Source organism: Pelophylax lessonae, assembly GCF_965119305.1.
Source record: "Pelophylax lessonae genome assembly, chromosome: 4".
Classification (NCBI taxonomy): Eukaryota; Metazoa; Chordata; class Amphibia; order Anura; family Ranidae; genus Pelophylax; species Pelophylax lessonae.
Genome location: NC_138771.1, coordinates 657,904,305 through 657,917,948, shown reverse-complemented (window position 1 = coordinate 657,917,948; position 13,644 = coordinate 657,904,305). Strand labels below are relative to the sequence as shown.

General features: G+C 47.3%; 1 protein-coding gene and 1 pseudogene across 4 annotated transcripts in view; both read right to left on the bottom strand.

Annotated features, from left to right (window-relative positions):
* LOC309552161 overlaps window positions 1-13,644 on the bottom strand; it is a 517,672-nt pseudogene that overhangs the window by 221,532 nt on the left and 282,496 nt on the right. The gene's annotated exons all lie outside the window — the stretch shown is intronic.
* The window catches only part of EPHB4 (EPH receptor B4), an 80,209-nt gene that overhangs the window by 24,997 nt on the left and 41,568 nt on the right, over window positions 1-13,644 (bottom strand). The window contains exon 2 of one of the 3 annotated variants that reach the window (XM_082256222.1): window positions 814-884. The exons of the other annotated variants lie outside the window; for them this stretch is intronic. Within the exon in view, the coding sequence (XP_082112348.1) occupies window positions 814-884 (71 nt within the window). The remainder of the gene's footprint in view (window positions 1-813; window positions 885-13,644) is intronic. 3 annotated transcript variants of the gene reach the window in all.

Here is a 13,644-nt window from a genome sequence, read left to right as displayed (position 1 = left end):
TTGGCTAGTGTTCCCCTTTAGGCCTTTAGGTGTGCCATAACAGAATGTGGTGAGGCTTGGTATACCCGCCATTACCAGTGACAGAACCCGCCATATACCGGTGACAGAACCCGCCATATACCGGTGACAGAACCCGCCATATACCGGTGACAGAACCCGCCATATACCGGTAACCGAACCCGCCATATACCGGTGACAGAACCCGCCATATACCGGTGACAGAACCCGCCATATACCGGTGACAGAACCCCGCCATATACCGGTGACGGAACCCGCCATATACCGGTGACGGAACCCGCCATATACCGGTGACGGAACCCGCCATATACCGGTGACGGAACCCGCCATATACCGGTGACAGAACCCGCCATATACCGGTGACGGAACCCGCCATATACCGGTGACGGAACCCGCCATATACCGGTGACGGAACCCGCCATATACCGGTGACAGAACCCGCCATATACCGGTGACAGAACCCCCCATATACCGGTGACAGAACCCCCCATATACCGGTGACAGAACCCCCCATATACCGGTGACAGAACCCGCCATATATCGGTGACAGAACCCGCCATACATCGGTGACAGAACCCGCCATACATCGGTGACAGAACCCGCCATACATCGGTGACAGAACCCCCCATATATCGGTGACAGAACCCGCCATACATCGGTGACAGAACCCCCATATATCGGTGACAGAACCCCCCATATAATCGGTGACAGAACCCCCCATATACCGGTGACAGAACCCCCCATATAATCGGTGACAGAACCCCCCATATAATCGGTGACAGGAGCCGCCATTACCTGCCCATCCACGTTGGGGAAGGTCGTCCAGCGCAGGTCGGAGGTCTCCAGTTTGGTGTTCATAAGAGTGACTGCGGAGACACAAAGATGGAGCGTCAGTCAGAGCCGAGAATCCCCCCAATTCTTCCCTCCATTGTACAATATTCAACAATACAACACGTTACAAAGGTGAGCCAGGGAGTCTCCCTCCTCCAGCTGCACAGCCAGCAATCATTCATTTTTTTTTCCGGCTGTACAATCCATTCCAACCTTTGCTTGGAACTCCATTATTTCTTCTTCTAGCTCCTCGTATATCAAAGTGCTAATGGCCCCGCCCCTTTATTATCCCCCAAACATTTGTTACTGGAAATGAGTGGTCTGAGTCATGCGGGGAGCGGGGGAGAGCGGGGAGCGGAGATGGATGTAGGCAGTAGCAGAGTCCGGCACTGTCAGCCATGGATCAATGAGGAAACATCTGGAGTAAAGCTGATCCCTCTTTACTGGCTGACTTCAAAGCTGGAGATTAATCTGCTTATATTTTGCCTCCCCCCCAATCAACATGATAATGAGATTCATAAATAAAACCTTTCAGGTTTCATTACATCTTATTTTATTCTTATATTACACATCACTGGGTCTCTGTGCTTCTCTATGTAATGCAGGCAGATCACAGCTGGTGGGAGGAGCTTTACATGGCTTCCTGAAAACATGCCAGCACCCAGCCTCAGTACTCCTCTCCAGAGCCCTCAGTCCTGATGCAGGCAGTGGGCGGTCTCTTGGGTGGAGTTGTGTGAATATCAAAATGCCTTGATAGGTGGAGGTCAGTCTGGAGGAGTGGGCGTTGCTGGGCCAGTTGATTCCCGGGCCCTAAACTATTTGTCTTCAGATTTCTGGGGCCCAAAACCTTTTTTCTCCAATTCCTGGGGCCCTCAACTATTTATTCCAATTCCTGGAGACCTGAACTATCCCCCCCCCCCCAATTCCTGGGGCCCTCAACTATTTATTCCAATTCCTGGGGACCTGAACTACCCCCCCCCCCAATTCCTGGGGCCCTCAACTATTTATTCCAATTCCTGGGGACCTGAACTACCCCCCCCCCCCAATTCCTGGGGCCCTCAACTATTCCCCCCCCCCAATTTCTGGGCCTCACCCCCCCCCCCCAAATTCCTGGGGCCCTCAACTATTTATTCCAACTCCTGGGGACCTGAACTATTCCCCCCCCCCCCCACCAATTCCTGGGGCCCTCAACTATTTATTCCAATTCCTGGGGACCTGAACTACCCCCCCCCCCCAATTCCTGGGCCCTCAACTATTTATTCCAATTCCTGGGGACCTGAACTACCCCCCCCCCCCCCAATTCCTGGGGCCCTCAACTATTCCCCCCCCCCCAATTTCTGGGGCCCTCACCCCCCCCCCCAAATTCCTGGGGCCCTCAACTATTTATTCCAACTCCTGGGGACCTGAACTATTCCCCCCCCCCCCCCACCAATTCCTGGGGCCCTCAACTATTTATTCCAATTCCTGGGGACCTGAACTATCCCCCCCCCATTCCTGGGGACCTGAACTACCCCCCCCCCCCCAATTCCTGGGGCCCTCAACTATTCCCCCCCCCAATTTCTGGGGCCCTCACCCCCCCCAAATTCCTGGGGCCCTCAACTATTTATTCCAACTCCTGGGGACCTGAACTATTCCCCCCCCCCCCACCAATTCCTGGGGCCCTCAACTATTTATTCCAATTCCTGGGGACCTGAACTATTCCCCCCCCCCCCATTCCTGGGGCCCTCAACTATTTATTTCAATTCCTGGGGATCTGAACTATCCCCCCACCCAATTCCTGGGGACCTGAACTATCCCCCCCCCCCCAATTCCTGGGGACCTGAACTATCCCCCCCCCCCCATTCCTGGGGCCCTCAACTATTTATTCCAATTCCTGGGGATCTGAACTATCCCCCCCCCCAATTCCTGGGGACCTGAACTATCCCCCCCCCCAATTCCTGGGGGCCTCAACTATTTATTCCAATTCCTGGGGACCCTAAACTATCCCCCCGCCTCAAAAAATTCCTGGGGCCCTCAACTATTTATTTCAATTCCTGGGGATCTGAACTATCCCCCCCCCCCCAATTCCTGGGGACCTGAACTATTCCCCCCCCAATTCCTGAGGCCCTCAACTATTTATTCCAATTCCTGGGGACCTGAACTATCCCCCCCCCCAATTCCTGGGGCCCTCAACGATTTATTCCAATTCCTGGAGACCTAAACTACCCCCCCCCCAATTCCTGGGGCCCTCAACTATTTATTCCAATTCCTGGAGACCTAAACTATCCCCCCCCCCCCAATTCCTGGGGCCCTCAACTATTTATTCCAACTCCTGGGGACCTGAACTATTCCCCCCCCCCCCCAATTCCTGGGGCCCTCAACGATTTATTCCAATTCCTGGGGACCTGAACTATTCCCCCCCCCCCAATTCCTGGGGCCCTCAACAATTTATTCCAAGTCCTGGGGACCTCAACTATTCCCCCCCCCCCCAATTCCTGGGGCCCTCAACTATTTATTCCAATTCCTGGAGACCTAAACTATCCCCCCCCCAATTCCTGGGGCCCTCAACTATTTATTCCAACTCCTGGGGACCTGAACTATTCCCCCCCCCCCAATTCCTGGGGCCCTCAACGATTTATTCCAAGTCCTGGGGACCTCAACTATTCCCCCCCCCAATTCCTGGGGACTTGAACTATCCCCCCTCCAATTCCTGGGGCCCTAAACCATTTCCTCCAATTCCTGGGGCCCTAAACGATTCCCACTCCCCTCCCCCAAATCATGGGGCCCTTAACAGTTCCCATTATTTCTTGGGGCCCTAAATCATTTTCCCCCAATCCCTGAGGTCTGCTCTTCTAATGACATCACCACACTGTTACCGCCCACCCTTAGCCCTCCCCGCCTCCCCTTTCCAGAGCAGGCGCTCTCCCTGCAAGCCTGATTTCATCTTTCAGCCAGTAGGTGGCCACCCATCGCTGGCTGGGAGAAGAAAGGGTGTGTGTGTGATAGCTGGGTGTATTGTGTCGGTGATGGCGGGGAATCTGGCATTTGTCCTTTGTTCCGTGTCGCCGGGAGCGAGATGCCATGTGACAATGGAGCAGCTGCCAGGTACAGGTGGCACGGAACCCTTTGTCTATTGTCCTAGAAGACTGGCATTGTACAGAACAGACTGGGGAGGAAGAGGGAAGGGGGGGGGGTCACAAAGTGGAAAGTTTAAGATGTTGGTGGGGGAAGGGTTGGAGAGAACTCTCCTCACAATTTGTAGTGACCCCAGGGACAGGAAGTTAGGGGAATCTCCCCCCGACGGGGGTCCCCCACGCCATGCAAAATCATAAAATGATCACCAACACTGCAGATGCCACTAATTTGGTGCCAGTAAAGATCTGTGTCTACCAAGTTGTGACTTTGGCCCCGCCTCCCTTTTACCAGCCAATCAAGAAGTCTCTACAGGCAACATTAAGGTGGGATAGCATGGGGGGGGGGGGGGGCACACTCACAGACTAAAGGAAACCTGCACAGAGCAAACGACATGGGGGGGGGGGGTGGGGCTCCGCCTGGCTGTCTCTGGAATACTAGGAATCTCCTCGGATTCACTGTCCCATTGGGGGGAGATTTTCCTTTACTTACTGTCTCAACACGCAACAGGAAGTGAGATAAAATCTCTCTAAAGTAAGGAAATTCTCCTCCTAGTTTGAGGTCACCAAAACAGGCATTCCCATTAGAAGACTTCTCCTCTCTTCCTGTTCTGTGACAACTCAAAGGTTTTTATTTTAAGGGCCCGTTGATTAAAGTATCAAGCATTCCCGAGAAATCCCCATAATGGGTCTAAATATGTTTCACTTCCTATGATTGTCGGCTCCATCTAGTGGCCATTGTGTGGTATTTTCCTGAAATACTACAATAAGGAAAATACTAAAAATGTGGCCACTAGATGGAGCTGATGAGCATGCAAAATGAACATATTAGACAAGTTACTAAACCCACTGAACGTATGACAAACTATGGCGATTTTTTGACAGCTGTGTGAATGCTTGAGAAATTTACGTGGTTGTCTTTTTTTTTTTTTTTAATATATATATATATATATATATATATATACACACACACACACATAGAACTATATATATACATAGAGCTATATATAAACTATAATAGTTATAGTAATATAAATATATTTAAAAAAAAAAAAAAAAAACGGGCACATAAATGTCTCATATATTAAAAAAAAAAAAAAAAATATTATATATATATATATATATATATATATATATACACAGTTTTTTATATATTATATTATATATATATATATATATATATATATATATATATATATATATATATATATATATATATATCTAATATCTATACAGTTTTTTATTATGTATATATTATATTTTTATATATACAGTTATTTATTATATATTTTATTTATATATATATATATATATATATATATATATATATATATATATATATATATATATATATATATATATATATATATATATATATATATATATATATATGTGTCTGTGTGTGTGTGTGTGTGTGTGTGTATATATATATATATATATATATATATAATATCCCCCTTTGTGTTGCATTAATGATATCTTTGCTGCATACACCAATTTTTGGCAGCTTAACGCAACGCATATCAACGTGCTACGCTGCAATGCATGTCCATCTTCCGGGTTGCAATGGAGTGCCATTCTAATGACTGACATAGTATCATACCAATGCATGTGAAACGCGTTGCCATGCAATGAGGTAAAGTGCGCGGTAATACGCCTTCTCCCGGTGACATGCTATGAACAGATCCTGAGGGCCGGTGACGAATAGGGAAGGTGACACAGACAGCAAAAAAAAAAAAAAAACTTTACTGGGGTTCAACCCTTCTCTACTCAAAAGCACACACAAAGTCGCAAGACAACCCACTTATTTCACTGGCCGCAATTCCAATCAATGTGGCTCAAGTCGCAGCGACTTTTAACCACTTAAGGACCGGAAGGATTTGCCCCCTTAATGACCAGGCCATTTTTTGAGATTAGGCCCTGCATTACTTTAACAGACAATAGCGCGGGCATGCGACGCTGTACCTAAATAAAATTGACGTCCTTTTTTTCCTATAAATAAAGCTTTCTTTTGGTGGTATTTGATCACCTAAACTATTTTTATTTTTTGCACTATAAACAAAAAAAAAAGAGCGACAATTCTGAAAAAAAAAAAAAAAAAAAAAAATTTTTCACATTCTGCTATATAACATTCCCAAAAAAAAAAAATTTAAAAATCACAATTTTTTCATCATTTTAGGCCAATTTGTATTCTGCTACATATTTTTGCTAAAAAAAAAAACCCCAATAATTGAATATCAATTGGTTTGCGCAAAAGTTATCGTATCTACAAACTAGGGGAAATGTCTTTTTTTTTTTTTTTTTACTAGTAATGGCGGCGATCGGCGATTTTTAGCGGAACTGCGACATTGCGGCGGACAGATTGGACCCCTAACTGACACTTTTGGGGGGACCAGTGTCATTACTACAGTAATCAGTGCTAAAAATATGCACTGTCACTGTAATAATGACTGGAATTATTGATCTCACTCTTAACAATCGTGGCAATACCTCATATGTGTGGTTTGAGCACGGTTTACATATGCGGGCGTGCTTACCTATGCATTCACTTCTGCGCGAAAGCACGGATAAACGGTGCGCTTTCAATTTTTCCCTATTTATTTTTATACTGTCTTTACATTTTTTTCTTTTTAATCATTTTTATTGCGGTCACAAGGAATCCCTTGTGACAGTAATAGGCAGTGACAGGTATGGAGGGATCGGGGGTCTGAAAGACCCCACATCCCTCCTCTGCACTTAAAAAAAGCATTCAAAAACGCCAAGTTTGGCTGTTTTAAATGCTGTAATTTTTTTTTTTATAAAATCTGGCACCTTTAAGGCTCCAGTGCCCAGGAGTGATGTCATGACGTCGCTTCCGGGTTTCTATATCGGAGACCCAATTGGAGCCAAATCCGGCTTTGTTCGGGTCTTTGGCTAGCCGGTAGACATGTCGGCTGGTCGCTCGGGCCTCCCGGCCGAGCCACGGAAGGCAGCAAGTTGGGAGGCGGGGGGATGTCCCCTCCTGCTGCTTGTAATAACAGCCAAGCGGCTGATTAGCCGCATCGGTTGTTATTACAAGAAAGCTGACCGCTGGCTCTTATAAAAAGGTACCGGGGTGACACCTCTAGCTGCGGGCATCACCCTGCTACAACCCCTTGAACCAAGGCCGGATATCGGAGTTAAGGGGTTAAAGTGGACCTGTCTCTATAGTCTGCACGTCACATGCATCGACAGTCACATTGTTGTTATAACCTTAAAAATAAAGTTATTACCGTAAAAAAAAAAAAATGCTCTTGGTTTATATAACAATCCAATATGGCCGCCCCTTTCTCGGTATACAATGACGATACACAGGAACAATGCACAATATACACACTGATAAGATTACCTATACATAACACTGACGTCTTTCATGTGTATATCTAAGAAAAACATCGACCGCAGTTCCTCTTAACTGCTTAACCATCGGAAGGTTGTCCCGGCTGTGTGGGCCGGAGATGAAGGAACCTTTAAGCACACAGCGTGCTGAGGCTGGTATGGCACAGGCGGCACAGGGATTCAAGAGATGGTAGAAGATGGCACGGTCATAGACGGCCAGCACTGTGCTGTACAAGTCCGGCACTGAGAAACGAGGATGGTTGGGGTCATTGTTCCATGGCATAGGTGTCCTTGTGTGGCAGTAGAGCAGGATAGGGGTGCCAGCCTGAGGCTTGGCATGGCATAAAGAAGAGTGGGGATAACTAGCCTGGCACAGGTGGACACGTATAGGAAAGATAGAGCGTGGACTGTGGCAAGGTTGGGACAGGTAGCCAATGCAGAGGACTACAGCACCTGTGTGGAAGCAGCGGGTGGAAGATGGCATCATCACCATGGACTGCCAGCACTGAGCTGTATGAGGCGGGCACTGAGAAACGAGGACGTTTGGGGTCATTGTTCCATGGCATAGGTGTCCTTGTGTGGCAGTAGGAGGAGGATGGGGTGCCAGCCTGAAGCTTGAAACAGAGAACATGGCATAAGGAAGAGTGGGGATAACTAGCCTGGCACAGGTGGACACGTATAGGAAAGATGGACTGTGGCAAGGTTGGGACAGGTAACCAATGCAGAGGACTACAGCACCTGTGTGGAAGCAGCGGGTGGAAGACGGCATCATCACCATGGACTGGCAGCACTGAGCTGTATGAGGCGGGCACTGAGAATCGAGGACGTTTGGTGTCACTATTCCATGGCAAAGGTGTCTTAGTGTGGCAGAAGAGCAGGATGGCGGTGCCAGCCCGCGGTTGAAACCAGAGAAAATAGCATAAAGAACAGTGGGAATAACTAGCCTGACATAGCTGGATATGTGGCCTGTGGCAAGGTTGACACAAGTAGCCAATGCCGAGGAATACGGCACCTGTGTGGAAGCAGCTGGTGGAAGATGGTATCGCCATGGAATGTGAGCACTGAGCTGTATGAGGCTGGCACCATTGGTGAAAAAGAGATACGTGGGCATCTGGTGCTGGCATTTGGTGGCAAGGGTCACCATGCATAAATAGAGCAGAATGATAGTGCCAGCATGCAACAGGGACCAGAGTACTGAGAGCATAGCATAAAGAAGATTGTAGATAGCCAGATTTTTACTATGGAGTGCTTGGCACACATTCAATGATGTAGGGGAAAAAGGAGAGCTGACACTGCCGAGCTTGGCACAGCTTGATGAGTATAGGACAGCATGGAAAGATGGACCATGGACTGTGACAAGGTTGGCAAAGGTACCACATTGCAAATTAATGGATCTAGTAAGGTACGGAGATGAATTATGGAACTAGTAGGGTACGGAGATACATTATAGTTTTAGTAGGGTACAGAGATGAATTATGGGTCTAGTAGGATTCGGAGATGGATTACAGGTACAGTAAAATATGGAGATGGATTATGGGTCTAGTAGAGTTTGGAGATGGATTATGGGTGTAGAAGGGTACAGAGATGGATTGCAGGTCTAGTAGGGTATGGACATGGATTATGGGTGCAGCAGGGTACAGAGATGGATTGCAGGTCTAGTAGGGTACGGAGATGGATTATAAATCTAGTAACGAGCAGAGATGGATTGCAGGTCTAGTAGGGTATGGACATGGATTATGGGTGCAGCAGGGTACAGAGATGGATTAAGGGTCTAGTATGGTAGGGAGATGGATTATGGGTCTAGTATGGTAGGGAGGTGGATTATGGGTCTAGTATGGTACGGAGATGGATTATGGGTCTAGTAGGACATGGAGATGGAGTATGTGTCTAGTAGGGTTTGGAGATGGGTTACGGGTCTAGTAAGGTACAGAGATGTATAATGTTTCTAGTAGGGTACAGAGATGGATTATGGGTCCAGTAAGGGACAGGGATGGATAATGGTTCTAGTAAGATACAGAGATGGATTATGAGTCTAGTAAGGTATGGAGATGGATATAGGTCCAGTAAGGTACGGAGATGGATTATGGGTCCAGTAAGGTACGGAGATGGATTACAGGTCTAGTAGGGTACAGGAATGGATTATGGGTCTAATAGAGTACGGAGATGGATTATGGGTCTAGTAGGGTACAGAGATGGATTAGGAGTCTAGTAGGGTACAGAGATGGATTATAAATCTAGCAGGGTACAGAGATGGATTATGGGTCTAGTAGGGTACAGAGATAAAATGATGAGACTAATAAAGTACAGGGATAGATTAAGAGTCAAGTAAAGTACAGAGATGGATTATGGGTCTAAAAAAGGTACAGAGATGGATTACGGATCTAGTAGGGTATGGAGATGGAATATGGGTCTAGTAAAATATGGAGATGGATTATGGGCCTAGTAAGGTACAGAGATGGATTATGAATTAAGTAAGGTACAGAGATGGATTATGGGCCTAGTAAGGTATGAAGATGGATTATGGATCTAGTAGGGTACAGAGATGGATAATGGTTCTAGTAGGATACAGAGATGAATTATGGGTCTAGTAAAGTACAGAGATGGATTAGGAGTCTAGTAGGGTACAGAGATGGATAATGGTTCTAGTAGGATACAGAGATGGATTATGGGTCTAGTAGGGTACAGAGATGAATTATGGGTCTAGTAGGGTACAGAGATGAATTACGGGTCTAGTAGGGTACAGGGATGTATGAGTCTAATAGGGTACGTAGATGAACTATAGGTCTAGTAAGGTACGGAGATGGATTATGAGTCTAGTAAGGTACAGAGGTGGATTACGGGTCTAGTAGGGTACAGAGATGGGTTATAAATCTCGTAGGGTACAGAGATGGATTATGGTTCTAGTAAGGTACAGAGATGGATTATGGGTCTAAAAGGGTACAGAGATGGGTTATAAATCTCGAAGGGTACAGAGATTGATTATGGGTCTAGTAAGGTACGGAGATGGATTATGGGCCTAGAAGGTACACCGATTATGAGCCGGAGATGGATTATGGGCCTAATAAAGGTACAGTGATTGATTAGGAGTTAACTAAGGTATGGAGATGGATTATGGGCCTAGTAAGGTACACGAGATGGATTATGAGTCAAGTAAGGTACGGAGATGGATTATGGGCCTAGAAGGTACACCGATTATGAGCCGGAGATGGATTATGGGCCTAATAAAGGTACAGTGATTGATTAGGAGTTAACTAAGGTATGGAGATGGATTATGGGCCTAGTAAGGTACACGAGATGGATTATGAGTCAAGTAAGGTACGGAGATGGATTATGGGCCTAGTAAGGTACACGAGATGGATTATGAGTCAAGTAAGGTACGGAGATGGATTATGGGCCTAGTAAGGTACAGGAGATGGATTATGGGCCTAGTAAGGTACAGGAGATGAATTATGGGCCTAGTAAGGTACAGGAGATGGATTATGAGTCAAGTAAGGTACGGAGATGGATTATGGGCCTAGTAAGGTACAGGAGATGGATTATGGGCCTAGTAAGGTACAGGAGATGGATTATGGGCCTAGTAAGGTACAGGAGATAAATTATGAGTCAAGTAAGGTACAGGAGATGGATTATGGGCCTAGTAAGGTACAGGAGATGGATTATGGGCCTAGTAAGGTACAGGAGATTGATTATGAGTCAAGTAAGGTACGGAGGTGGATTATGGGTCTAATAGGGTGCAGAGATGGAATATGGGTGCAGCAGGATATGATGAGCAGCTAACAGATTGCGTTTGAGGTCAATGGGAAATAAGTACATAGGCGATTTGAGCAGTGACCCCCGTGCTTGTTTACAAGAAAGAATAATGGCATGGTGCCCAGTGCGGTGCTCATACACCATTGTGATTGGCACAGTCTGTGAGACATAGAAAACAGAACAGCTGGCACTGATCTAGGTTACCCTTGCCGGTACTAAGGGGATCTTGGCACAGAAGGCGACATCCAGCAGTAAGTGGCTGCTTGGCAGAGGCCGCGGTGCGGCAGATTGGGAGATGTGTGTATACAAGGTGATAAGGAGAGGAAAGATCAGACATTCTGGGAAGAGTCAATATTGACTCTCTAACGCCAGCGTGTCGGGGCCGAGACAAGGGCACTGGAGACGCTGGTGACGAGGTGATGCAGGCGGCGTTATCTCCCCGGAATATAAAACGCGGCAGATGTGGGAGAGAAAGTGATATTCACATGGCAGCCCTATCGGATGGGAGCGCGGCCAGGGGCAGGCCAATATAGGTGCGCGGCTTGGCACGCAGGCATGAAGGGGGGTTAACGCCGACTGGGAGAGCCGAGATTTATCTGCGCACGGCGTTTCAGGGCTCGCGTTACAGGTTAATTCGGGGCGACGTCCTGGGGAATCTTTCACACGTTTTGAATAGTCAGGGAATGAATGAACCATCTCCAGTTTCAGGCAGACGGGCCGGTTAGATCGGGTGTGTCTGGATGATGTTTCCTGCACTGCAAAACTTTATAATGAGTGTAGGCAGTGGGCGGAGCTTCCTGCGTGCATGCACAAATGCGGGTCACCGGGCGCCTTTCCAAAAAAATAGGGCTACACAGGGCAGGGTATAAACACACATGAAAGTCTAAAAGAGAAACTGTCTATGGAGTATGGAAGAATTACATAATTGTTACTTTGTATCTTTATTTTATATTATTTAATCCTTCAGCTTCCCCCCCGCCCGAAGCTGAGCAAACTTCACATTCCTGCTAGGAGACGGTTTATTCAGCAACAACATGTCCTTACCTAAGATAACAAAGTTATACAAACATGTCATTTTTGAAGGATACTTATTTTTTTAAGCAAACCAAAAACTGTAACCAAACTGAAAAACACTTTTTTTTTTTATACTTTAATTGGTTTTAGTTTAAGGGAAAAAAAAAATGTATATCTGGTCTGAACAATGTTTATAAACAATGATACTGTCAGGATGCCAGGAAACCAGACCATACGGAGTTGCAGGTAAAATAAAGCAGTTTATTGGAGCAAACAGCAATAAACGCACAGCAAGAGAGGAGATGAGAGCTGGAACAAGCCGGAGTCGAGTCCAGAAGCAGGTAGTCATCCAAGCCAGGGTCGAGTCCAGAAGTGGGTTGCCAACCAAACAGGAGTCGATTCCAGAAGCAGGTTGTCATCCAAGCCTAAGTCGAGTCCAGACGCGGGTAGTCATCCAAGCCAGGGTCGAGTCCAGAAGCGGGTAGTCATCCAAGTCGGGGGTCGAGTCCAGAAGCGGGTAGTCATCCTAGCCGGGGTCGAGTCCAGAAGCGGATAGTCATCCTAGCCGGGGTCGAGTCCAGAAGCGGGTAGTCATCCTAGCCGGGGTCGAGTCCAGAAGCAGGTGGTCATCCAAGCTGGGGTCGAGTCCAGAAGTAGGTGGTCATCCAAGCCGGGGTCGAGTCCAGAAGCGGGTAGTCATCCAAGCTGGGGTCGACCCCAGAAGTGGGTAGACTACCGATGTCGGGTCCTCTGCCGATGCTGGGTCAAGAGCCAGGAGAGTCGTCAACCAAGCCAGGTCATACATGGAGGAACACGGAGAACAGAAGTCTGCTAGCCGAGATGCACCTTGGAACACAAACGCAAGGGCAAGGACTGCAACCCATCGGGTGATATAGTCCAGTGTGCAGCATCATCACTGTGCAATACCCAGGCAGCAGACAAGCGATGATGCAATCAGAGTTTATAAGAGGCAACAGTCTGCACACGTCCAAGATGGCTGCCAACAGGAGGGCAAGCTAAGACCTTGACAGTACCCTCCCCTCAACAGCCCCTCCTTCGTGGAGCAAAATACGGTTTCTGAGGAAAGCGCGGAGAAGGGCGCGAGTATGAAAATGAGCAGAGGGATCACAGGAACGCTCCTAAGGACCATAACCCTTAAAGCGCATGAGGCATTGAACCTGACCTTAGAACAGACGAGAATCCAAAATGCTGCTAACCTCATACTCCTCACGATTGCGAACGGGAATGGGACGAGGGCGAGGAAGTGAAGAAGTTTAGCGATTGCAAACCAGTGGCTTCAAAAGTGACACGTGAAAAACATTGGGGCTACGCATGCCAGGATGAAGACCAAAGGCATAGGCCACCGGGTTTACCTTACGGAGGACGCCAAAAAGGCCCAACAAAATGGGGTGTCAGTTTTGGAGTGGGCACCATGAGGTTGAGATAACGGGTGGACAACCACACCTTCTCCCCGACCTAGTACGAAGGCGCAGATAAACGTCTCCGGTCTGCCTGACGTTTCTGATGCTGTGCAGAGATCTGTAAAGACTCTTCAATCTGCACC